Below are 26,647 nucleotides of genomic sequence, written 5' to 3'. Positions count from 1 at the left end.
AATCACTTGAACCCAGGAGGTGGAGGTTGCAGTGAACTGAGACTACACCACTGCACCCAACCCTGGGCGACAGAGTGAGACTCTGTCTTAAAAAAAAAGAAAAAAAAAAATTTCCAGCCTCGGCAACTTGGCAAAACCCTGCCTCTAAAAAAATAAATAGAAAAATTAGCTGGTCATGGTGGCACGCACCTGTACCTGTAGTCCCAGCTACTTGAGAAGGTGAAGCAGGAGGATCGCTTGAGCCCAGGAGGTAGAAGTTGCAGTGAGCCGAGATCATGCCATTGTACTCCATCCTGGGCAACAGAGCTAGACCTTGTCTTTAAAAAAAAAAGAAAGGAGAAAAAAAAAAGGTAGATACTATGATACTAAAAAAGGTAGTTACTATGTTGCCCAGGCTGGTCTGGAACTCCTGGTTTCAAGTGATCCTCCTGCCTCAGCTTCCCAAAGGGCTGGGATTACAGGCATGAGCCACTGCACCCAACCAAATTAGAGGCTTAGAATGAAGGGGGGTGATAAATGAAATTATCACTGTGAGCTCTGTCGTGAGATAATATATCTTAATCGGATATCCTAAAGTAACTATGTATGTGTAAGTAGCTTTTATTATTTTCAGTTTAATATTTATTCATTTGGTTTGGGGATTTTAATGTCCTAAAAGGCAAGTATTGTGTCCATGTAAATTTTTACCATATACAGCTTATTAAAGTTTATATATTGTTGACAATGTAATTAATACTTTGAATTAAGAAGGAAATGATCTGTGTTTTAGGAAGTGGAGCTGCTTCACTTTTCTTTTACACTGTATTTTAGGCTCTCATTTTCCTTACTCTGATGTCAAAGTACCTGTAATATGTAGCATGGCACTGGAGGTATAGAATATTCTAAGTAAATAATTCTGAATAAATTTTGGGGACATAATTGAATTGGATTTTGTTCTTAGAATTTTCTCCAATCTCATGTAAACAAAATGTAGCATATATCCCAGATTTTCAGCCTTACGTACTTTTTCCACTAATACCAAACATGTTTCCATTATCACCAAAAAAAGTCCTCGTTGATTTTAAGAACTTTCTTAAATTTAGAGTAATTGTGAGAGGTATTCCCCCATTTTTTATACCACATCTTACAATTCCCTAGAATTTACTGGAAATTATTTGTATTTTGTAGACCTCTGAACAAGAAACTAAAGGCCTTCCCAGCAAAAAAGGAATTGTACAGTCTATTGTTGGTCAAGGCTATCATCGTAAAATAGTTTTGGCATCACAGTCTATACAGAATACTGTTTATAAGTAAGTATTTTGCAAAGAAAAAGTATATATATTTAATACTAGTTTACATAATGTTACTTATATATAAAAGTATGCTTAGGATTTATCATTGCATAGGAGTACCCACTTTGTAACTAGGTTTATTGCTATTTCAACAAACAGACCCTCACGTATAGGTCCATAGTGAATGTTATCTAACGTGATTTTGGTTTATTACATCCATGGGTACTGTAATTATTGATGGCCTAGGAAACCCTAGTCTGTTCAGTGCCATTATTAAGAATGTCCAGAAGAGGGCATCTTGGTATCTCCTTTTTATGTAGTTTTGGTTATCATTGATACTTTTCATTTAGGTATTTTCTTATAGTTCCCTAGGACTGAAAATACATGAAAGTGAATTCTTACTATTGGAAGAAAAAAGGTGTATGAAAACATAAAGCAACCAAAGCAGTATAGAAGCTGCAACATGTATAACGTTCGTTTGACAATTTGGAATTGCCATTATTTGTAAAGTGGCAAACTTTGCAAATAATTAACTGCCTTAATTTGTTTTTGTCAAAGAACAAAATTGTTCTCTGCCATTTAAAAGTGTTTCCAAAGTATAGAAAATATCTGATACACGATAATTTAGTCTTAATTTAGTTAAACTATGATGCAGGAATATTTTTTAAAACTATTATGATAAAGCATTTCAAAGTTTTAAAGCCATTTCAAAGTTGTTACTACTTTTCAAAATTTTGTTTTTCCCTAATAAAGATTCTATTTGGGCATATCAAACCAACAGAAAGTTGTATAAAGTGTCAATGAAATTATAAGACAAAAAGTAATGTTGCTGTTTCAAAGTGTATAGAGGCATTTTTGAAAGCAAGGATCAACCAAAGTAAGGCTCAAGTGTGAAAATCTATTTTCTTCCCTTTCATCCCATTCTTAATATACCGCTCCTTGCCCTCATTACAGTTGCCCTTGTCTGCAGTTTCTCTAGTATGTTAACATTAACATTGTGTACATCAAATTGTTTCTCCTTGGTCTCATTCCTAGAGACACAGTGTATGTAATTTATATACTTGCAACCCATTATTTATACTATTTGCAACCTATACTTAGGATTTGGGTTATTTAGCATGCTTTTACAACTGCTTATATTAAAATTTCTACCTATTAAAAGGCATAGCTTTCATTTATTATCGATTGGTTTTATTCCTCATAATAAAAAAGCCTTATTTTAAAATATTTTATCCACTTAGCTAATTTGGTTTTGTTCTTTTAAGTGATGGGCAGTCTTCGGCCATTCCTGTAGCCAGTATGGAGTTTGCAGCCATATGTCTCAGAAATGCCTTGTTGCTGCTACCTGAAGAACAGCAAGATCCAAAGCAGGAAAATGGGGCTAAAAATAGTAATCAATTAGGTGGGAACACAGAGAGCAGCGAAAGCAGTGAAACTTGCAGGTATTCTAATCCTTGTGACCTCCCTTGGCAAAATCCTTTCAGGACTTCTTTAGTAAACCCTTTTGTTCTTTAAGTAAATTCCTAAATTCTTCAACCTAAATTTCTGAAATTCTCTGTTTTGCATAACAAGAAAGGAAAGCATTTATGTTTCTAAGTCTTTCTGGAAGAGAGAAGTAAGGTGAAGGCTAAGTTAGGAGAGATCCTTGAAAAAGAAAAGTAGAAAGTAGCAGTTTTGGCCGGATGCAGTGGCTCATGCCTATAAAAGGCTGAGGCAAGAGAATTGCTTGAACCCAGGAGGCAGCAGTTGTAGTGAGCCGAGATTGTGCCACTGCTCTCCAGCTTTGGCGACAGAGTGAGACTTCATCTCAAAAAAAAAAAAAAAAAAAAGGAAGTATCAGCTTTTCATTGACAACGGGGATATTTGTAAGAAGTCCTGTTGTCAGACAGCTTTAAAAAAAAAAAAATTGACCAGGTGTGGTGGCTCATGCCTGTAATCCCAGCACTTTGGGAGGCCAAGGTGGGTGGATCACTTGAGGTTAGGAGTTGAAGACTAGCCTGGCCAACATGGGGAAACCCCGTCTCTACTAAAACTACAAAAATTGGGCCTGGTGGCGGGTACCTATAATCCCAGCTACCAGGGAAGCTGAGGCAAGAGAATCACTTGAACCCGGGAGGCAGAGGTTGCAGTGAGCCAAGATCATGTCACCGCACTCCAGCCTGGGTGACAGAATGAGACTCCGTCTCAAAAAAACAAAAAATTTGTTAAAATACACACTTAACTCCTAAAGCTGCTCATAGTTCTTATTATATTCTGCCTGTCCTCTTAATATAATATAATCACTAACCTCCAGAATATTTTTGTATGTTTCTGGTTTTCTAGTATAAATTCAAAATTATGCAAATCTGGGCAGGGTACTGGAGGAGGCCAAGAGTTAAGTCTAACCTGGGCAGCATAGCAAGACCCCATCTCTTCAAAAAAAATGTAAAATAAATAAAAATTATGTGACTCTATAGAAATTGGGAGAACTTTGTAAGGACAAAACAACATTTTATATATAGGAAATTCTGCTTTTTTTCTTTCTTTTTTTTGTTTGTTTGTTTGTTTGAGACAGAGTCTCCCTCTGTCACCTAGGCTGGAATGCAGTGGCACGATCTCAACTCACTGCAACCTCCGCCTCACAGGCTCAAGCGATTCTCCTGCCTCAACCCCCTAAGTAGCTGGGATTATAGGCACAGTGCCACTATGCCCGGCTAATTTTTGTATTTTTAGTAGAGATAGGGTTTTGCCACATTGTCCAGGACAGTCTTGAACTCGTAACCTCAAGTGATCCACCCTCCTCAGCCTCCCAAAGTGCTGAGATTGCAGGCATGAGCCACTACACCCAGCCGGAAATTCTGTTTTTTATACATGGCATCTTTAAACTTACGTCTCACATCCCAGCGTTTTTTCTTGATTATAATAGCAGTCGATACATGTTTACTATAAAAAATTTAGGCTGGGCATGATGGCTTACACCTGTAATCCCAGTGCTAAGGGAGACCAAGGCTAAAGGATTGCTAGAGGCTAGGAGTTCGAAGCCAGCCTGTCCAACATAACGAGACCCCATCTCTACAAGAAATAAAAAAATTAGCTGAGTGTGGTGCCGGGCACCATTAGTCCCAGCTACTTGGGAAGCTGACGTAGGAGGATTGCCTGAGCCCAGGAGTTTGAAGCTGCAGTGAGCTATGATGATGCCACACTGCACTCCAGCCTGGGCAACAGAGTCTCAAAAACCCAGTCTCAAGAAAAGGTGGGGTTGGGAGGGGTAAGGGGAATTAGAATAATGAGAAATGTGTGAAAGTTTTGAGTTATTTCCTTTATGTAGTAAAGATACTGTTTTCAGTTAGAGATTTTTTTTTTTTTTTTTTTTTTTGAGATGGAGTCTCGCTCTGCTGCCCAGGCTGGAGTGCAGGGGCCAGATCTCAGCTCACTGCAAGCTCCGCCTCCCGGATTTACGCCATTCTCCTGCCTCAGCCTCCCGAGTAGCTGGGACTACAGGCGCCCGCCACGTCGCCCGGCTAGTTTTTTGTATTTTTTAGTAGAGACGGGGTTTCACCATGTTAGCCAGGATGGTCTCGATCTCCCGACCTCATGATCCGACCGTCTCGGCCTCCCAAAGTGCTGGGATTACAGGCTTGAGCCACCGCGCCCGGCTTCAGTTAGAGATTTTTTAAAGCAGTGTTGGGGGGCAAAGAAACTAAATATGCAATATAGCTTTTTTTTTTTTTTTTGAGACAGAGTCTCGCTCTGTCGCCCAGGCTGGAGTGCAGTGGCTGGATCTCAGCTCACTGCAAGCTCCGCCTCCTGGGTTCACGCCATTCTCCTGCCTCAGCCTCCCGAGTAGCTAGGGCTACAGGCACCCGCCACCTCGCCTGGCTAGTTTTTTTGTATTTTTTTAGTAGAGATGGGGTTTCACCATGTTAGCCAGGATGGTCTCGATCTCCTGACCTCGTGATCCGCCCGTCTCGGCCTCCCAAAGTGCTGGGATTACAGGCTTGAGCCACTGTGCCCGGCCCAATATAGCTTTAACATGTTAGTGTTACCAAATTACTAAGCATTTCCATTGTTTAACTCTTTTACACTTTTGTTGTAAAAAGTTACATGGGAGGCAGGGTGAGGTGGATCATCCCTGTAAATCCCAGCACTTTGGGACGCCAAGGTAGGTGGGTCACCTGAGTTCAGGAGTTCAAGACCAGCCTGGCTAACATGGTGAAACACCGTTTCTACTTAAAATACAAAAAATTAGCTGGGTGTGGTGGTGCATGCCTGTAATCCCAGCTACTCGGGAGGCTGAGGCAAGAGAATCACTCGAACCTGGGAGGCAGAAGTTGCAGTGAGCCGAGATCGTGCAATTGCACTCCAACCTGAGCAACAAGAGCAAAACTGTCTCGAAAAAAGAAAAAGAAAAGTTGGGAGTAAGGATAGGGAAACAAAATTTTACATTTAATTTTTTATTTGTTGCTCTTCATAATTAAGACTCTTACCTCTATTTTAGCAGTAAAAGCCATGATGGAGATAAATTCATTCCAGCTCCACCTTCTTCTCCACTGAGAAAACAGGAATTAGAAAACTTAAAGTGAGTATCTAAACAAAATTAGCATTGCATCTATTGAAATGAACACATTCATGGCTGGGCATAGTGGCTCACACCTGTAATCCCAGCACTTTGGGAGGCCCAGGCTGGTGGATCACTAGGTCAGGAGTTCAAAACCAGCCTGGCCAAGATAGTGAAACCCTGTCTGTACTAAAAATACAAAAATTAGCTGGGCATGGTGGCGGGCGCCTGTAATCCCAGTTACTTGGGAGGCTGAGGCAATAGAATTGCTTGAACCCGGGAGGCAGAGGTTGCAGTGAGTGTGTCACTGCACTCTAGCCCGAGCAACTCTATCTCAAAACAAAAGAAATGAACACATTCTTTTTTATCTTGTTTATACTGTTAATATGATGAATTACACTGATCAAATATTAAACTAATCTTTCAATCTTGTGATAAACCCTACTTGGTCAGAATGTATTTCCTTTTGTATAAATTTTTAGATTTGATTTGTTAATACTTCATTGGGAATAAGTGCTTCTATATTCATGAGGAAGATTGGTCCATACTTTTCTTTCCTTGAAATTATTTTGTCAGATTTGGTTTCAGGATTATGCTGACCATATAAATGAGTTGAGAAGTACTTCATCTTCCTCTGTTTTCTGCAAGAGTCTGTGTAAGATAGGTATTACTCATGGACACGAAGAGGGGAACAACGGGCACTGGGGCCTCCTGGAGGGTGGAGGATGAGAGAGGATCAGAAAAAATAACTGTTGGGTACTAGGCTTAGTACCTGGGTCACGAAATAATCTGTACAACAAACCCCCATGACATAAGTTTACTGTATAACAAACCTGCACATGTACCCCTGAACTAATAAAAAGGACAGGTATTACTTCTTCCCTAAGTATTTGATAGAATTCACCAGTGAAACCATCCAGCCTAGGATATTCCTTGCTGGAAAATTTTTGATAATGAATTCAACTTGTTCAACAGAACACTTTTTTCAGATTTTGTATTTCATCTTTTTTTTTGAGATGGAGTCTCGCTCTGTCGCCCAGACTGGAGTGCAGTGGTACAATCTCGGCTCACTGCAAGCTCCGCCTCCTGGGTTCACACCATTCTCCTGCCTCAGCCTCCCAAGTAGCTGGGACTACAGGCACCCGCCACCACGCCTGGCTAATTTTTTGTATTTTTAGTAGAGATGGGGTTTCACCATGTTAGCCAGGATGGTCTTGATCTCCTGACCTCGTGATCTGCCCACCTTGGCCTGCCAAGGTTTGGGGATTACAGGCCACGCGCCTGGCCTGTATTTCATCTTATCTCAGTTTGGTTAAGTTTTATTTTTCAAGGAATTTTCCAAGTTGTCAAATTTATTGGACTAACATTGTTCATAATATTGTTTTACCTTTTTAATGTCTGTAGAATCTACAGTTATACCTCTATTTTCTTTCTTTTTTTCTTTTTTTTTTTTTCGAGATGGAGTTTCACTCTTTGTCCCAGGCTGGAGTGCAGTGGTGTGATCTCGGCTCACTGCAACGTCTGCCTGCTGGGTTCAAGCGATTCTCCTGCCTCAGCTTCCCAAGTAGCTGGAATTACAGGTGCCTGCCAGCACGCCTGCGTAAATTTTTGTATTTTTAGTAGAGGCGGAGTTTTACCATGTTGTTGGCCAGGCTGATCTCAAACTCCTGACCTCAGGTGATCCACCCGCCTCAGCCTCCCAGAGTTCTGGGATTATAGGCATGAGCCACTGCGCCCAGCCAATTTTCATATGTGATATTTGTGGGATCTCTCGCTTTCTCTTCTTTCCTAAGCAATTCCGCTAGCGATTTACATATTGGATTGATGTTTTCAGAGAATAGACTTGTACTTCATTTTCTGTTTTCTCTTTCATTTCTGCTCTTTATTTTATTTTTCTACTAACTGTGAGTTTATTTTGCTCTTTTTTTAGCTTCTTATGCTGGTCACTGATTTTTAGATGGTCCTTTTCTACACAGTTCCCTTTAAGCCTGCTGTGACTTCATTCCACAAATAATTAGTTATGTTTTATTTGTTTATTTGACTCCATGGTGTCTTTTTTTAAAAATTAAACTTCATTTAGAGACGATTGTAGATTCACACATAGTCTATTGTAGATTCACATATAGTCTAAAAAGCAATACAGAAGCCTGGGCAACATAGTAAGACTCTGTCTCTAAAAAAATCAAAAAACTAGGCTGGGTGCGGTGGTTCACGCCTGTTATCCCAGCACATTGGTGGGATGCCGAGGCAGGTGGATCAGCTGAGGTCAGGAGTTCGAGACCAGCCTGGCCAACACAGTGAAACCCCATCTCTACTGAAAATACAAAAGTTGACCGGGCGTGGTGGCAGGTGCCTGTAATTCTAGCTACCTGGGAGGCTGAGGGAGGAGAATCGCTTGAGCCCGGTAGGCAGAGGTTGCAGTGAGCCAAGACCACACCATTGCACTCCAGCCTGGGCAACAAGAGTGAAACTCCATCTCAAAAAAGAAAGGAAAAAAGAAAAAAAAGTATCTGGGCATGATGTTGCATGCCTGTGGTTCCAGGTAGCTGGGAGGCTGAGGTAGGAGGATCACTTTAAGCCCTGGAGGTCATGACTGCAGTAAGCTGTGATTATACCACCAAACTCCAGCATGGATGACAGATAGAGGCTCTGTCTCTAAAAATAAAAATAATATAGAGACCTAATCTACCCTTTACCCAGTTTCCCCAAAGGTAACTTCTTACAGAACTTTAGTACTTGATGGGCGTGGTGGCTCATGCCTATAATCCCAGCACTTTGGGAGGCCATGGTGGGTGGATCATGAGGTCAGGAGTTCAAGACCAGCCTGACCAATATGGTGAAACCCAATCTCTACTAAAAATACAAAAATTAGCCAGGTGTGGTGGTGCACGCCTGTAGTCCCAGCTACTCGGGAGGCTGAAGCAGGAGAATTGCTTCAACTGGGGAGGCGGAGGGAGGTTTCAGTGAGCCAAGATTGTGCCACTGCACTCCAGCCTGGGCGACAGACTCCGTCTCAAAACAAAACAAGAACTTTAGTACAATATCACAGTCAGGATATTAACATTGATACAGTCAAGATACAGAACTTTTTTTGTTTGTTTTACAATATTTTCATTACATTCAATTTCTTAAAAACTTTGTGGCCAGGCGTGATGGCTCACGCCTGTAATCCCAGCACTTTGGGAGGCCGAGGTGAGCGGATCACGAGGTCAGGAGATCAAGACCAGCCTGGCCAACATAGTGAAATCCCATCTCTACTAAAAATACAAAAATTAGCCGGGCATGGTGGCGTGCACCTGTAGTCCCAGCTAACTCCGGAGGCTGAGGCAGGAGAACCTTTTGAACCCTGGAGGCAGAGGTTGTGGTGAGCTGAAATCGCGCCACTGCACTCCAGCCTGGGCAACAGAGCAAGACTCCGTCTCAAAAAAAAAAAAGAAAAAAGAAAAGAAAGAAAAAGAAACGAAACTGCCAAACTCTTTTAACAGAGTGACTGTACCATTTTACATTTCCACCAGGGATGTATAAGTGATCCAGGTTCTCTACCACAATATTTCATATTTTCTTTTTTAAAAAAATTATTTTTTCATCACATACTTGTTTTGATATTTGTGTGTGTTGTAGGTACTTTTTTTTTTTTCGCCAGGCTGGAGTACAATAGCGTGATCTCGGCTCACTGCGGCCTCCACCTCCTGGGTTCAAGCAGTTCTCCTGCCTCAGCTTCCCGAGTAGCTAGGACTACAGATATGCACCACCACGCCCAACTAATTTTTGTATTTTTAGTAGAGACGGGGTTTCATCATGTTGGCCAGGATGGTCTCTTGACCTCTCAATCCACCCGCCCTGGCCTCCCAAAGTGCTGGGATTACAGGCATGAGCCACCGCACCCGGCCTCTTGTAGGCACTTTTTACTTTACTCATTCTAATAAGGAAATAAGATGTGTAGTGCTATCTCATTGTGATTTTTATTTGCATTTCTCTAATGAACTTTTTTTTTTTTTTGTGAGACGGACTCTCGCTCTGTCCCCCAGGTTGGAGTGCAGTGGCGCGATCTCAGCTCACTGCAAGCTCCGCCTCCCAGGTTCACGCCATTCTCCTGCCTCAGCCTCCTGAGTAGCTGGGACTACAGGCTCCCGCCACCACGCCCGGCTAATTTTTTGTATTTTTAGTAGAGACAGGGTTTCACCGTGGTCTTGATCTCCTGACCTTGTGATCCGCCCGTCTCGGCCTCCCAAAGTGCTGGGATTACAGGCGTGAGCCACTGCGCCCAGCCATGAACTTCTTTTTATGTGGTATAGCTTTTCGTTTTGTTTTTGTGTGTTGTCATTGTTGTTGCTGTTGTTCTGAGACCGAGTCTCGCTGTATTGCCCAGGCTGGACTGCAATGGCAGGATCTCAGCTTACTGCAACCTCCGCCTCCCAGGTGCAAGCAACTCTCATGCCTCAGCCTCCTGAGTAGCTGAGATTACAGGCATGTGCCGCCACACCCGGCTAATTTTTGTATTTTTGGTAGAGACGGGGTGTAACCATGTTGGTCTGCTGGTCTCAAACTCCTGAGCTCAAGTGATCTGCCCGCCTCAGCCTCCCATAGTGCTGGGATTATAGGCGTGAGCCACCACATCTGGCCTTTACCAGTAATTTTGTAGTCTGTACACTGCTCTGTACCTTACTTTATTCCCATATCAGCATAAACCTTTGTTTCACTCTTTCTCATGGGTGCCTAGAGTTGCATTTTGTGGATATGATCTAATTTGTCTAACATTGCTTTTTATTGAGCTGTTTATAATGTTTTCAGTTTTTGCTGTTACAAATAATGCTGCAGTTAAGTATGGTTATACACATTTAAAGGGAATCCTTAATGAAGAAGACATTTGAAACAGTTTTTTAAACTTGATTTAATTTTTACAGGTTTACTTGAATGAATACTAATCTTTTTTTTTTTTTTTTTTTTGAGATGGATTTTTGCCCTTGTACCCCAGGCTGGAGTGCAATGGCGTATCTTGGCTCACTGCAACCTCCGCCTCCCAAGTGCAAGCAGTTCTCTTGCCTCAGCCTCCCAACTAGCTGGAATTACAGGCATACACCACCACACCGGGCTAATTTTTTTATATTTTTAATAGAGATGGGGTTTCACGATGTCAATCAGGCTAGTCTCAAACTCCTGACCTCAGGAGATCCATCTGCTTCAGCTTCCCAAAGTGCTGGCATTACGAGTATGAGCCACCCACCCGGCTTAATGAGTACTAATTTTAGGATTGCTTTATTTATGTGTGCAATATAAGAAGTATATTGTTTCTGCCAGGTACGGTGGCTCACGCCTGTAATCCCAGCACTTTGGGAGGCCAAGGCGGGCAAATCGCCTGAGGTCAAGAGTTCAAGACCAGCCTGGCCAACGTGGCAAAACCCTGTCTCTACTAAAAATACAAAAAAAGTTAGCTGGGCATAGTGGCGCACACCTGCAGTCTCAGCTACTCAGGAGGCTGAGGCAGGAGAACTGCTTGAACCCAGAAGGCAGAGGTTGCAGTGAGCCGAAATCATGCCACTATACGCCAGCCCTGGGGGACAGAATGAAACTCTGTCTCTCACACACACACAAAAAGTAGTATAGGCTGGGCGCGGTGACTCACGCCTGTAATCGCAGCACTTTGGGAGGCCGAGGTGGGCGGATCACGAGGTCAGGCGATCGAGACCATCCTGGCTAACAGGGTGAAACCCCGTCTCTACTAAAAATACAAAAAAGCCGGGCGCGGTGGCGGGCGCCTATAGTCCCAGCTACTCGGGAGGCTGAGGCAGGAGAATGGCGTGAACCTGGGAGGCGGAGCTTGCAGTGAGCCGAGATCGCGCCACTGAACTCCTGCCTGGGCGACACAGCGAGACTCCGTCTCAAAAAAATAAAAAAGATAAAAAAATTAAAAAAAAGTAGGGCCAGGCGCAGTGGCTCAAGCCTGTAATCCCAGCACTTTGGGAGGCCGAGATGGGCGGATCACAAGGTCAGGAGATCAAGACCATCCTGACTAACATGGTGAAACCCCATCTCTACTAAAAAATACAAAAAACTAGCCGGGCGAGGTGGTGGCGAGTGCCTGTAGTCCCAGCTACTCGGGAGGCTGAGGCAGGAGAATGGCGTGAACCCGGGAGGCGGAGCTTGCAGTGAGCCGAGATGGTGCCACTGCACTCCAGCCCCTGCGACAGAGCGAGACTCCGTCTCAAAAAAAAAAAAAGAGTAGTATATTGTCTTATAATGGTTAAACATCTGCAGAGTTGTGTAATTTAACTTTACCTTCTGAGAATGTCATTAAAGAGAAGTGTGTATACAGGGTGGGATTACTCTCAAAGAGTTTTGTACCTTTCATGGGTACAGCTGTTTGCTTTGCATATGTCATAGGAGGATTGATGATTTTCAGAGAAAATAATATCACTTCCGTTTTTGTGTGTGTGTGTGAAAAGAAGCAAAGGGCTTCCATAGAGAATGCCGTCATGATAAAGTGAGGCAAGGGTGGATTCTGTAGTGTGTATATATATATTTTTCTTATGGAGCAGATGGGAGGGAGAAAGGAAACAGTACAAGATGGAAGGAGCCTTAGGGTAGATTTATAAAAAGGACTGCTATGCCAGACAGTAGCAATGGTAATGTGGACACAAATGGTGAAGGGGAGGAGTTGTAAAAGAATTGTGTCATAATTTTCAAAGCCATAAAGCTCACAATGCAGTTGGGTGTGTTAAAGGGCAGTTCTGTGGCAGGAGCCAGCTGTCTTCTATATAAGGAGCCTGAGCACTGTGTTTTAAGATTGTGGAATTCTTCGAGATTTCATCTGTTTCTGACCTGAACTCTTAGGTTATTGAAAATGTGACTAGGGTATAGTTTAGCTTTTATGGACTATTTTGACCCCTTGGGCTCAATAATACCCAAGACACCAATGCAAAGCCCCATTTTCTGTTTCCAGCATAACTGATATGCAGTAAATTAGCATGACTTTTCCAATGGCCACTTTTTATGATATGGGTTCATAGCCCCTTGAGTATTTTTGTTTATATACAAAAACTTTCATTCTAACCAAGTTACCAAGTATGGTTTTAGAAGGCAGATAATAATTAAAGAAGTTGTGAGATTCTATATTAAATCAAGGTAGTTTTCAGAAAAATATTCTCACAATTGAAATAAAAATGTGGCCCCAAATTAGGAAAATGTTTCAGAAATCAACTAACTAGTTTAATGGTAAGACTTGGATGAACTTAGAGATATAATGGATGAATAAAGTTACATAGTCATCCTTTGGTATCCTTGAGGGATTGGTTCCAGGGCCCCCGACAGATACCACAGTCCTCAGATATAAAATTTCTTATATAAAATGGTGTAGTAATTGCACATAACCTATGCATAGCCTCTCATATACTTTACTTATTTTTATTTTATTTATTTTTTTGAGACATAGTTTCGCTCTTGTCATGCAGGATGGAGTGCAGTGGCTCAATCTTGGCTCACTGCAACCTCCGCCTCCTGGGTTTCAGCGATTCTCCTGCTTCAGCCTTCCAAGTAGCTGGGATTACGGGTGTGTGCCACCATGCCTGGCTAATTTTTGTATTGTTAGTAGAGACAGGCTTTCACCATGTTGACCAGGCTGGTATTGAACTCCTGGCCTCAAGTGATCCACCCATCTTGGCCTCCCAAAGTGCTGGGATTACAGGTGTGAGCCACTGCGCCCAGCCTTCTTTCATATACTTTAAGTCATCTTTAGAGTACTTATAATACCTAGTGCACTGTATATGCTATATAAACAGTTATCATACTATGTTGGTTTTTAATTTTTAAAAAATTGTTGTAGTGTTATTTTTTATTTTTATATTTTAGAATATTTTCTATTTATAGTTGGTTGAATCTACAGATTTGGAACCTGTGGATTCCAAGCACCAACTGTATATATAATGACACTTTTAGAAATTTGCTTCAGTTTCTGAACTACTCAGTGCTGTATGAAGCTGTAAGTATTATTCAATTAAGGAGATAACACACTCACACAAACATTCTATGCTCTGGAATTAAATGCTATGACTTTGAAATTTTAAGGTGATTCTGTTCCTAGATGTTTATCAAAGAGAAACAGAAACTTGTCCACAAAAGAATTTTATAGTAGCTTTACTCCTGGTAGACAAAACCTAGACATAGCCGAGGTATTCGTCAGTAGAAGAATGGATAACTAAGTTGTATTACACTTGTATTTTGGAATACTAGTCAGCTATAAGGAAGAACCAATGAGATCGGGCACAGTGGCTCATGTCTGTAATCCCGACGCTTTGGGAGGTCCAGGCAGGCAGATTGCTTGAGTCCAGCAGTTTGAGACGAGCATGGGCAACATGGTGAAACACCATCTGTACAAAAAATTGGCTAGGCATGGTGCTGCACATCTGTAGTTCCAGCTGCTCCGGAGGCTGAGGTGGGAGGATCACCTGAGCCCTGTAGGGTTGAGGCTACAGTGAACTGACGTTGCACCGATGCACTCCAACCTGGGTGACAGAGTGAGACCCTGTCTCAAACCAAAACCAATTACTAATACACAAGTTAACATGGATGAATCTCAAAACATTTTTGTTTCCTCTTTTCCTTCACATGAGGTATATACTGTATGATTCCATTTATACCATGACAAACAAAACTTTCTGAATAGACAAAACTAATTTATGTTGCTAGAAATCAGAACAGTGGTTGCGGGAATTGACTGGAAAGAAATGTAAACGCATCAATTTAAGCAGCAGACCCCAACCTTTTTGGCACCAGGGACCGGGATCGTGGTAGACAATTTTTCTGTGGAAAGGGTTGCAGGGGAGGTAGATTCAGGATGATTCAAAAACATTACATTTATTGTGCACTGTATTTCTGTTATTATTACATTGTAATACATAATGAAATAATTATACAACTCACTATAATGTAGAATCAGTGGGAGCCCTGAGCTTGTTTTCCTACAACTAGATGGTCCCATGTGGGAGTGATGGGAGACAGTGACAGATCATCAGGCATTAGATTCTCATATGGAGCTCCTTACAGGCACAGTTTACGATAAGATATACACTCCTATGAGAATCTAATGCTGCTGCTGATCTGACAGGAGGCAGATCTCAGGCAGTAATGCAAGCCATGGGAGCAGCTGTAAATATAGATGAAGCGGGCCAGGCGTGGTGGCTCATGCCTGTAATCCCAGCACTTTGGGAGGCTGAGGCGGGTGGATCACCTGAGGTCAGGAGTTTGAGACCAGCCGGGCCAACATGGTGAAACCCTGTCTCTACTAAAAATACAGAAATACAAACATTAGGGTGTGGTGGTATGCACCTGTAATATATATATTTTTAGTAGAGGCAGGGTTTTACCATGTTGTCCAGGCTGGTCTCAAACCCCTGACCTCAAGTGATCCTGAAGTGTTGGGATAACAGGCGTGAGCCACTGTGCCCAGCCAAATTTGGTTTCTTAACTAAAAAAGAAGAAAATACTTATCTACTTGTATTTAATATGTATTCCTTAGATTCTAAGGCTGCAGTATCCAAGCCATTCACCACATATGGCTACAAGCACTTGAATTGTGTCCAGTGTGAATTCAGGTGCACTGTTCAAGTGTAAGACACACACCAGGTTTCAAAACATACTATGAAAAAAATGGAAACTATGTCATTAATAACTTTTAAATCAATTATATGTTGAATTGATATTTTAAACATAGTAGCTTAAATTAAATATATTAAAAATAGGCCGGGCGCAGTGACTTACGCCTATAATCACAGCACTTTGGGAGGCCAAGGTTGGTGGATCACCTGAGTTCAAGAGTTTGAGACCAGCCTGGCCAACATGATGAAACCCCCTCTCCCTACCAAAAGTACAAAAATTAGCTAGGTGTGGTGGTGGGCACCTGTAATCCCAGCTACACGGGGGGCTGAGGCAGGAGAATCACTTGAACCCGGGAGGCAGAGGTTGCTGTGTGCCGAGATTGCACCACTGCACTCCAGCCTAGGTGACAGAACAAGACTCCATCTCAAAAAAAATAAATATAGTAAGCCAGGCGAGGTGGCTCACACCTGTAATCCCAGGACTTTGGGAGGCCAAAGCAGGTGGATCACCTGAGGTCAAGAGTTTGAGATAAGCCTGGCCAACATGGTGAAACCCTGTCTGTACTAAAAATACAAAAAATTAAGCGGGTGTAGTGGCGCGTGCCTGTAATCCCAGCTATTAGGAGGCTGAAGCAGGAGAATCGCTTGAACCCAGGAGGTGGAGGTGGAGGTTGCTGTGAGCCCAGGTGGCGCTATTGCACTCCAGCCTTGGCAACAAGAGCGAAATTCCATCTCAATAAATAAATAAAATAAAATAAAAATAATTTTACGTGTTTCTTTTAATGTTATTTTTTAAACGTGTCTGTTAGAAAATTTTAAATTACATTTATGGCTTCAATTGTATTTCTTCCTTTTTTTTATCTTTTACCAAAAAAAAAAAACGATACCACAAACTTTCACTACACCATACACAAACTTCTGGCCTCAAGCAATTCTCCCACTTCAGCCTCCCGGATAACTAAGACTACAGACATGGGCTGGGCTCCGTGGCTCATGCCTGTCATCCCAGCACTTGGGGAGGCCGAGGCGGGCAGATCATGAGGTCAAGAGATCGAGACCATACTGGTCAACATGGTGAAACACCATCTCTACTAAAAATACAAAAATTAGCTGGGCGTGGTGGTGCACGCATGTAGTCCCAGCTCCTCGGGAGGGTGAGGCAGGAGAATTGCTTGAATGCAGGAGGCAGAGGTTGCAGTGAGCTGAGATTGTGCCACTGCACTCCAGCCCAGCGACAGAGTGAGACTCCGTCCTCCCTAGCCCCCCCAAAAAAAAGACTACAGGCATGTACCGCCGTGCCTAGCTACTTTTTTATTTTTTGTAGAGCCAGAGTCTCGCTGTGTTGCCCAGTGTAGTCTTACACTCCTGAGCTGAAGCAAAACTCCTGGGCTCAAGCAGTCTTACCACCTTGGCCCCCCCAAAGCATTAAAATTACAAGTGTTAGCCACTGCAGTTGGCTGTGGCTCTAATTATATTTCTCTTGAATAGAACTGCTCTAAGGTTTTAAGACAAGTGTGTTTGGATGTTTGTATAACATGATTTTTACGTGTGTGAATGTTGTTACTATGCCACAGTTTTTTTGTACCACAAGTTTTAACTGAATTATTTATCTCTTTAGAAAATTTTTTTTCATTAAAAGGCCTAATTCCCAAAGGAATCATCTTAGAACATAGTTTCTTGGGCAGGATTGATATTTTGGCTATATGCTTTGATTTACATGTGAATGTTTGCTGCATCCATTTGGGAGATAATAGGTTTTTTAAATACAATGATTGATTATAATAGAATAATGTATTTTTCTTCTGATATGTTTTTTGGTATTTATTTATTTATTTATTTAGAGATGGAGTCTCACTCTGGCCCATACTGGAGTGCAGTAGCACAATCTTGGCTCGCTGCAACCCCTGCCTTCTGGGTTCAAATTATTCTTCTGCCTCAGCCTCCCAAGTAGCTGGGATTACAGCTGCCCACCACACCCAGCTAATGTTTATAGTTTTTGTAGAGACAGGGTTTCACCATTTTGGCCAGGCTGGTCTCAAACACCTGACCTCAAGTGATCTGCCCACCTCTGCCTCCCAAAGTGCTGGGATTACAGGTGTGAGCCACCACACCCAGTCTGTTTTTGTTTTTTTGTTTGAGATGGGAGTCTCGCTCTGTCGCCCAGGCTGGAATGCTGTGGCGCAGTCTCGGCTCACCGCAACCTCTGCCTCCTGGGTTCAAGTGATTCTCCTGCCTTAGCCTCCCGAGTAGCTGGGACTACAAGTGCACTCCCAGCTAACTTTTTTCTATTTTTAGTAGAGACGGGGTTTCACCGTGTTAGCCAGGATGGTCTTGATCTCCTGACCTCATGATCCACCCACCTCGACCTCCCAAAGTGGTGGGATTACAGGCGTGAGCCACTACACCCGGCCACCTTTTTTTTTTTTTAATAGCTTTATCGAGGCTGGCTGCGGTGGCTCGCCCCTGTAATTCTCGCCTTTTGGGAGGCCAAGACAGGTGGATCATTTGAGTTGAGGAGTTTGAGACCAGTCTGGGAAACATGGTGAAACCTTGTCTCTATAAAAAATACAAAAAAACTAGCCTAATGTGATTGTGCACACCAGTAGTCCCAGCTATTTGGGCGGCTAAGGCAAGAGGATCACTTGAGCCCTGGAGGTCGAGGCTGCAGTGAGCTGAGATCACGCCACTCCACTCCAGCCTAGGTAACAGAGTGAGACCCTGTCTCAAAAATAAAAAATAGTTTTATTGGCCAAGCGTGGTGGCTTACGTCTGTAATCCCAGCACTTTGGGAGGCCGAGGCGGGTGGATCACCCGAGTTCAGGAGTTTGAGACCAGCCTGACCAACATGGAGAAACCCCATCTCTACTAAAAATACAAAAAAATTAGCCAGGGGTGGTGGCAAATGCCTGTAATGCCAGCTACTCGGGAGGCTGAGGCAGGAGAATTGCTTGAACCGGGAGGCAGAGGTTGCAGTGAGCTGAGGTCATGCCATTGCATTCTAGCCTGGGCAACAAGAGTGAAATTCCATCTCAAAAAAAAAAAGAAAAAAGAAAAAATAGCTTTATTGTGGCCAGGCGCAGTGGCTCACACCTGTAATCATAGCACTTTTGAAGGCCAAGGCAGGTGGATCACTTGAGTTCAGGAGTTTGAAACCAGCCGGGCCAGCGTGGCGAAATCCCATCTCTACTAAAAATACAAAAATTAGCCGGGGGCAGGGAGCGAGTGTAGTGGCCCATGCCTGTATTCCCAGCACTGTGGGAGGCCCAGGTGGATGGATCACCTAAGGTCAGGATTTGAGACCAGCCTGGCCAACATGGGGAAACCCCATCTCTAGTAAAAATATAAAAATTAGCTGGGCGTGGTGGCAGCCAGCTGTAATCCCAGCTACTTGGGAGGCTGAGGCAGGAGAATCGATTGAACCCAGGAGGCAGAGGTTGCAGTGAGCCAAGATCGTGCCATTGCACTCCAGTCTGGGGGACAAGAGCCAAACTCTGTCTTAAAAAAAAAAAAAAAAATTGCCAGGTGTGGTGGTGTACAACTATAGTCCCAGCTACTCAGGAGGCTGAGGCAGGAGAGTCACTTGAACCCGGGAGGCAGAGGTTGCAGTGAGCCAAGATTACGCCACTGCACTCCAGCCTGGGCGATGGAGTGAGACTCTGTCTCAAAAAAAAAAAAAAAAAGCTTTATTGAAACAATTCAAATGGCATACAGTTAATCCATTAGAAGTATACAATCCATGGTTTTTATTATTTTCATAGTATGTACAACCATCAGCAGTCAATTTTAGAACATTTTTATTACCCCAAAAACAAACCCTATACACTCAGCTATTACCACCCCCCTTCCTCATTCCTAACTAATCTACCTTCTGTCTTCATAGATTTACCTATTTTGAACTTTCATATAAATGGAATGATCTATATGTGAGCTTTTGTAACTGGCTTCTTTCACTTCACATAATGTTTTCAGGGTTCATCCAAGTTGTAGCTTGTATCAGTACTTTATTCCTTTTGATTCCATTATCTAGACATACATTTTATTTATCCATTCATCCATTGATGGAACATGTGGATTATTTATCTTTTTGCTATTGTGAATAATGCTCCTATAAACATTCATCTACAAGTTTTTGTGTGAACTTTTTTTTCTTTTTTTGAGATGGAGTCTCACTCTGTCACCCAGGCTGGAGTGCAGTGGCACAGTCTCAGCTCACTGCAAGCTCCACCTCCCGGGTTCACGCTATCCTCCTGCCTCAGCCTCCCAAGTAGCTAGGACTACAGGCGCCTGCCACCAAGCCCAGCTAATTTTTTTTATATTTTTGGTAGAGACAGGGTTTCACCGTGTTAGCCAGGATGGTCTCAATCTCCTGACCTCGTGATCCACCCTCCTTGACCTCCCAAAGTGCTGAGATTACAGGCGTGAGCCACCGTGCCCAGCCATTTGTTTTTATTTCTCTTTGGTATATACCTGGGTGTGGAATTGCCTGGTCACAGATAGCTCTGTTTAATTGTTTGAGGAATTGCCAGACTGTTTACTTTTTTTATTTTTATTTTTTTGAGATGGAGTTTCACTTTTGTTGCCCAGGCTGGAGGGCAATGTCGCGATCTCCTCTCACTGCAACCTCCGCCTCCTGGGTTCAAGCGATTTCTCCTGCCTTAGCCTTCTTGAGTAGCTGGGATTACAGGCATGCACTGCCACCATGCCCAGCTAATTTTGTATTTTTGTAGAGAGAGGGTTTCTCCATGTTGATCAGGCTGGTCTCAAAACTCCTGACCTCAGGTGATCCACCCACCTCAGCCTCCCAAAGTGCTGGAATTACAGGCATGAGCCACCGCACTCAGCACCCAACTGTTTTCTAAACTGGTTGCACCAGTCCATAATCCCACCAGCAGCGTAAAGGATTCCAGTTTCTTCACATTCTCACCAACACTTATTATTGTACCACATCTTTTTATACATTGTAATGAGTAGCAAGTGGTATCTCATTGTGGCTTTGATATCCATTTCACTGAAGAACAATGAAGTTGAACAACTTTTCCTATGCTTGTTACTCAATTTGTATGTTATCTTTGGAAACATGTTTATGCAGATCCTTTGCCCATTTTTTAATTGGGTTATTTGTCTTTATTATTGAGTTATAAGAGTTTTTGTTTGTTTGTTTTTTGAGATGGAGTCTCACTCTTGTCGCCCAGGCTGGAGTGCAGTGGCGCCATCTCAACTCACTGCAAAATCTGCCTCCTGGGTTCAAGTGATTCTCCTGCCTCAGCCCCGAGTAGCTGGGATTACAGGTGCCTGCCACCACACCCAACTAATTTTTGTACCTTAGTAGAGATGGGGTTTTGCCATATTGGCCATGCTGGTCTCGAACTCCTGACATCAGGTGATCCACCCACCTTGGCCTCCCAAAGTACCGGGATTACAGACATGAGCCACCTCGCCCAGCCCTTTTTTTTTTTTTTTTTTTTTTTTTTTTTTTGCAGGGGAGGGGGCAGGGGGGATAGAGTTTCACTCTGTTGCCCAGGCTGGAGTGCAGTGGTACAATCTTGGCTCACCCACCTCCAGGTTCAAGCAATTCTCCTGTCTCAGCCTCTCGAGTAGCTGGGATTATAGACATGCATTACCATGCCCAGCTAATTTTTGCATTTTTAGTAGAGACGGGGTTTCACCATCTTGGCCAGGCTGGTCTCGAACTCCCGACCTCAGGTGATCCACCTGCCTTGGCCTCCCAAAGTGCTGGGATTACAGGCATGAGCAAACGCGTCCGGCCAAGAGTTATTTATATGTCCTAGATGCAACTATCAGATATATGACTTGTAGTTATCTTCTCACATTCTGAGTGTTGTCTTTTCACTTTTTGAAGGTGTCCTTTGAAGCATAAACGTTTTTCATTTTGAGGAAATTTAATTCTTACATCGTTTCTTGTGCTTTTCATACTATATCTAAGACTTCTTTACTAAATCCAAGATCATGAGGATTTACCATGTCTTCCTCTAAGAATTCTAAGTTTTAGCACTTACATTTAGGTCTTTGATCCATGTTGAGTTAATTTTTTTTTTTTTTTTTTGAGATGGAGTTTCGCTCTTGTTGCCCAGGCTGGAGTGCAATGGTGTGATCTCGCCTCACCTCAACCTCCACCTCGGGTTCAAGCGATTCTCCTGCCTCAGCCTCCCAAGTAGCTGGGATTACAGGAATGTGCCACCACACCTGGCTAATTTTGTATTTTTAGTAGAGACAGGATTTCCCCATGTTGGTCACGCTGGTCTCAAACTCCCGACTTCAGGTGATCTGTCTGCCTTGGCCTCCCGAAGTGCTGGGATTACAGGCATGACCCACTGCGGCCTGCCTCATTTTGAGTTAATTTTTATAGATGAGGAGATAAGGTTCAACTTCATTTTTTTGGCATACTAGGATCTTATTAATAGTAGAGAAATATCGAGTGATGGGTGCACCAACTTGTGTAACCAAATACCTGTTCCCCCAAATACCTATGAAAATAAAATGAAGGAAGGAAGGAAGGGAGGGAGGAAGAAAGGAAATAGCTGGGTGTGGTGGCTCATGCTTGTGATTCCAGCACTTTGAGAGGCTGAAGTGGAAGGATCCCTTGAGTCCAGGAGTTGAAAACCAGCCTGGCCAACATAGTGAGACCTTGTCTCTACAAAAAATTTAGTCCAGGCATGATGGCTCACGCCTGTAGTCATAGCTAGTTGGGAGACTGAGGTGGGAGGATCACTTGGGCCCAGAAGGTAGAGACTGCAGTGAGCCAAGATCACACCAGCCTGGACGACAGAGCTAGATACTGTGTCAAAAAAGTAAAGGGCTGGGCACAGTGACTCACGCCTGTAATCCCAGCACTGTGGGAGGCCAAGGCGAGTGGATCACCTGAGGTCAGGAGTTTGAGACCAAGCTGACCAATATGGTGAAACCCCGTCTCTACTAAAAATACAAAAATTAGCCGGGCATGGTGGCTCAGCCTGGGCAACAAGAGCAAAACTCCGTCTCAAAAAACAAAACAAAACAAAACAAAAATTAGCTGGGTGCGGTGATGTGCACCCAGCTAATAGTCTCAGCTACTCAGGAGGGAAAGACAGAAGAACTGCTTGAACCCTGGAGCCAGAAGTTGCAGTGAGCCGAGATCCCACCACTGCACTCCACCCTGAGCGACAGAGCAAGACTCCATCTCAAAAACAAACAAAAAAGAATAAAGAAGTAATTTCATAGATTTAGTCATGTAACAATATTTCATTGTTGCATAGTGGCTTAATAACTGTCATGGGTATGAACTGACTCTTACATGTTGCATATTATAGAACGTCTTTGTTATTCGTTCTGAGATTGTGATATTAGCTGAACTTAATGGAGGCTGTTCAAGAGTCTGGAAAAGAGTGTAACAGAACTGAAAAAGGTAGGAAATAATGTTGGAGCCAACATGGGAAATGTCTGTACAAGAAATTAAAATCAAAGTATACAAAATTTAAATAAGTTTTTTTTTTTTTTTTTTTTTTTTGGAGACAGCGTCTTGCTCTGTTGCCCAGGCTGGAGTGCAGTCTTGGCTTACTGCAGCTTCTACCTCCCACGTTCAAGCAGTCCTGCCACCTCAGCCTCCCAAGTAGCTGGGACTACAGTTGTGCACCACCATGCTACACTAATTTTTAAATTTTTTTTTGTAGAGACAGAGTCTCACTCTATCACCCAGGCTGGTGTCAAACTGCTGAGCTTGAGCAGTTCTCCCATATCAGCCTCCCAATGTGCTGAGATTATAAACGTGAGCAACAGCACCTGGCCTGAAAATGAAATTTTAATTTAATTGGTCATTTCTAAAATGGTAGGCCACAAAAGGGATAAAAGGAAATATTTGGAGCAAATTTAATTAAGCCCATTAAGTTATTCCACAAGTGTAAATTATAAAGCTTAATTAGTTCTTTCAGACTCTAATGTGACACTTAGTGAATTATTTTCCATTCAATTAAAAGGTACCTCCTGTGGTCCAGTGTTTATAAAAGAAGATGAATCAAACAAATGGTTGATAACATAAATATTATAGACAGTTTTAGTGTGCTTAGGAAACCATATTTCTTCTGTTGTTAGCCCGTTGGTGATATTGTAGCCCATAAGACATAACTAAAAGAGGATTATGGCTAATAATCTTTTGAATCTTATATTGTTTTTGCTAGAGATCCAGCCCCATTTCAGTCTTACGACTGAGTGTGGTCCTTCTGAAACTTGTGCATCTAACAAACTCTACCATAGAAGGAGCCTGCCTGTGTGACGTTTCCTTCATGCCATCAGCAATTTGTGTTCACGTTGGCATGATTCACATCTGCCTCCAAGGATCTCATTTAGATGAACTGGTGATCAGATTGATCACAAACCAGGGTTAAAATAATTCTTCAGGCCAGGCGGGATGGCTCACTGTAATCCCAGCACTTTGGGAGGCCGAGGCAGGTGGATCACCTGAGATTGGGAGTTTGAGACCAGCCTGATCAACATGGAGAAACCCCATCTATACTAGAAATACAAAATTAGCCGGGAGTTGTGCGCATGCCTGTAATCCCAACTAGTAGAAAAGGCCGAGACAGGAGAATCGCTTGAACCCAGGAGGCGGAGATTGTGGTGAGCCAAGATCACACTATTGTACTCTAGCCTGGACAACAAGAGTGAAACTATGTCTCAAAAAAAAAAAAAAAATGTAGTGGTCAGCCATTCTGTGGAAACCACACAGGGACACTGATGTGGATAAATCATTCAACTCCTGTGGGCCGCCTTTTCCTTTTCTGTCAAATAAAGCAATTGAATTAGGTGATCTTAAGGTCCTGTCCATGTGTAAAATGCTAAGTCTCTGTGACTTTATATTTTATTTGCTGCCCAGGATAAGACTGGGTTCTTTGGGATGCTAGATTTGATAAAGATAAAACTTTTTTAGCTTTTTTGTGTTAGACTTCTATTTGTGTTAGATTTGGACTATGTCAACTATGTTTGTCAATAAGATTCTTTTTGCACAGAAGTGTTATTAGCAAAATGTTTACAGAAGACAAAATTAAAAACTAATTGAGGGGCCAGGCGCGGTGGCTCAAGCCTGTAATCCCAGCACTTTGGGAGGCCAAGACGGGCGGATCACAAGGTCAGGAGATCGAGACCATCCTGGCTAACATGGTGAAACCCCGTCTCTACTAAAAAAATACAAAAAACTAGCCGGGCGAGGTGGTGGACGCCTGTAGTCCCAGCTACTCGGGAGGCTGAGGCAGGAGAATGGCGTGAACCCGGGAGGTGGAGCTTGCAGTGAGCTGAGATCCAGCCACTGCACTCCAGCTTGGGTGACAGAGCAAGACTCCGTCTCAAAAAAAAATAATAATAATAATTGAACATCTAAACTTCTGTTAAGAGTTGAAAGTTGGCCGGGCGCGGTGGCTCACGCCTGTAATCCCAGCACTTTGGGAGGCCGAGGTGGGCAGATCACCTGAGGTCGGGGGTTCAAGACCAGCCTGACCAACATGGAGAAACCCCTTCTCTACTAAAAATACAAAAATTGAGAAGTTTCCCCCTTGGGCAGTGGCGTAGATGGTAACCGCGATAGTAGCAGCTCCGGCGGCAGCAACAGTGACTATGAGAGATGGCACCAGCTGCAGCAGGACCTGCAACATCCCAGAGGTTTTTCCAAAGCTTCTTGGATGCTGTAATAGACGAGGACCCCCAAGCAGCGTTAGAGGAGCTGACTAAGGCTTTGAAACAAACTAGATAATGCACAATATTCATGTCAAAGAGCTTATTGTCACATTCTTCTTGGGAATTACTGTGTTGCTGTTGCTGATGCAAAGAAGTCTGTCGAACTCAATCCAAATAATTCCACTGATATGTTGAGAAAAGGAATATGTGAATATTATGAAAAAAACTATGTTGCTGCCCTAGAAGTTTTTACAGAAGGACAAAAATTAGATAGTGCAGATGCTAATTTCAGTGTCTGGATTAAAAGATGTCAAGAAGCTCAGAATGGTTCAGAATCTTGAGGTGTGGACTCATCAGTCAAAAATCAAGTGTGGGCCGGGTGTGGTGGCTCAAGCCTGTAATCCCAGCACTTAGGGAGGCCGAGACGGGTGGATCACGAGGTCAGGAGATCAAGACCATCCCGGCTAATGCAGTGAAACCCCGTCTCTACTAAAAATACAAAAAACTAGCCGGGCGAGGTGGCGGGCGCCTGTAGTCCCAGCTACTCAGGAAGCTGAGGCAGGAGAATGGCGTAAACCCGGGAGGCGGAGCTTGCAGTGAGCCAAGATCTGGCCACTGCGCTCCAGCCTGGGCGACAGAGTGAGACTCCGTCTCAAAAAAAAAAAAATCAAGTGTGACTGGTATCAATCTCAAGTAGTCATTACACTTACGATCAAGAATGTTCAGAAGAATGATATAAATGTGGACTTTTCAGAAAAAGAGTTATCTGCTTTGGTTAAACTTCCTTCTGGGGAAGATTACAATTTGAAACTGGAACTTCATCCTATAATACCAGAACAGAGCACATTTAAAGTAGTTTCAACAAAGATTGAAATTAAACTGAAAAAGCCAGAGGCTGTGAGATGGGAAAAGCTAGAGGGGCAAGGAGATGTACCTATGCCAAAACGATTCATAGCAGGTGTAAAGAACCTATCTATAGCCATCATCATGTCCTTATACAAGAAACTGGGATAAATTAGTGGGTGAAATGAAAGAAGAAGAAAAGAATGAAAAGTTGGAGGGAAATGCAGCTTTAAACGTTATTTCAGCAGATCTATTCAGATGGTTCTGATGAAATGAAATGTGCCATGAACAAATCCTTTATGGAGTCTGGTGGTATAGTTTTGAGTCCCAGCTGGTCTGATGTAGGTAAAAAGAAAGTTGAAATCAATTCTCCTGATGATATGGAATGGAAAAAGTACTAAATAAATTAATTTGCTCTCACAAAAAAAAAAAAAAAAAAAAAAAAAACACACAAAAATTAGCCGGACGTGGGCCTGTAATCTCAGCTACTTGGAAGGCCAAGGCAGGAGAATTGCTTGAACCTGAGAGGCAGAGGTTGCAGTGAGCCAAGATCATGCTATTGCACTCTAGCCTGAGCAACAAGAGCAAAAAACTCTATCTCAAAAAAAAAAGGGGGGGGGGCCGGGTGCGGTGGCTCAAGCCTGTAATCCCACCACTTTGGGAGGCCGAGACGGGCGGATCACGAGGTCAGGAGATCGAGACCAGCCAGGCTAACACGGTGAAACCCCGTCTCTACTAAAAAAATA

General features: G+C 43.0%; 1 protein-coding gene and 1 pseudogene across 17 annotated transcripts in view; both read left to right on the top strand.

Annotated features, from left to right (window-relative positions):
• CNOT10 (CCR4-NOT transcription complex subunit 10) overlaps positions 1-26,647 on the top strand; it is a 99,130-nt gene that overhangs the window by 51,356 nt on the left and 21,127 nt on the right. For 9 of the 17 annotated variants that reach the window (XR_013413531.1, XR_013413530.1, XM_028843612.2 and 6 more), the window contains 3 exons: positions 1,168-1,289; positions 2,537-2,713; positions 5,749-5,829. Coding sequence is in view for 15 of the 17 variants with exons in the window: in XM_028843612.2 (XP_028699445.1) it covers positions 1,168-1,289; positions 2,537-2,713; positions 5,749-5,829 (380 nt within the window). In the remaining 2 variants the exon portion in view is untranslated. The remainder of the gene's footprint in view (positions 1-1,167; positions 1,290-2,536; positions 2,714-5,748; positions 5,830-26,647) is intronic. The other 8 variants (XM_077991359.1, XM_077991355.1, XM_077991354.1 and 5 more) reach the window with 2 other exon arrangements.
• LOC705091 (protein SGT1 homolog) lies at positions 24,867-26,394 on the top strand (annotated as a pseudogene).

This window comes from Macaca mulatta, chromosome 2 (genome assembly GCF_049350105.2).
Source record: "Macaca mulatta isolate MMU2019108-1 chromosome 2, T2T-MMU8v2.0, whole genome shotgun sequence".
Lineage (NCBI taxonomy): Eukaryota > Metazoa > Chordata > Mammalia > Primates > Cercopithecidae > Macaca > Macaca mulatta.
Note: the sequence above shows the minus strand (reverse complement) of the source record. Positions and strands in the feature narration are given on the sequence as shown.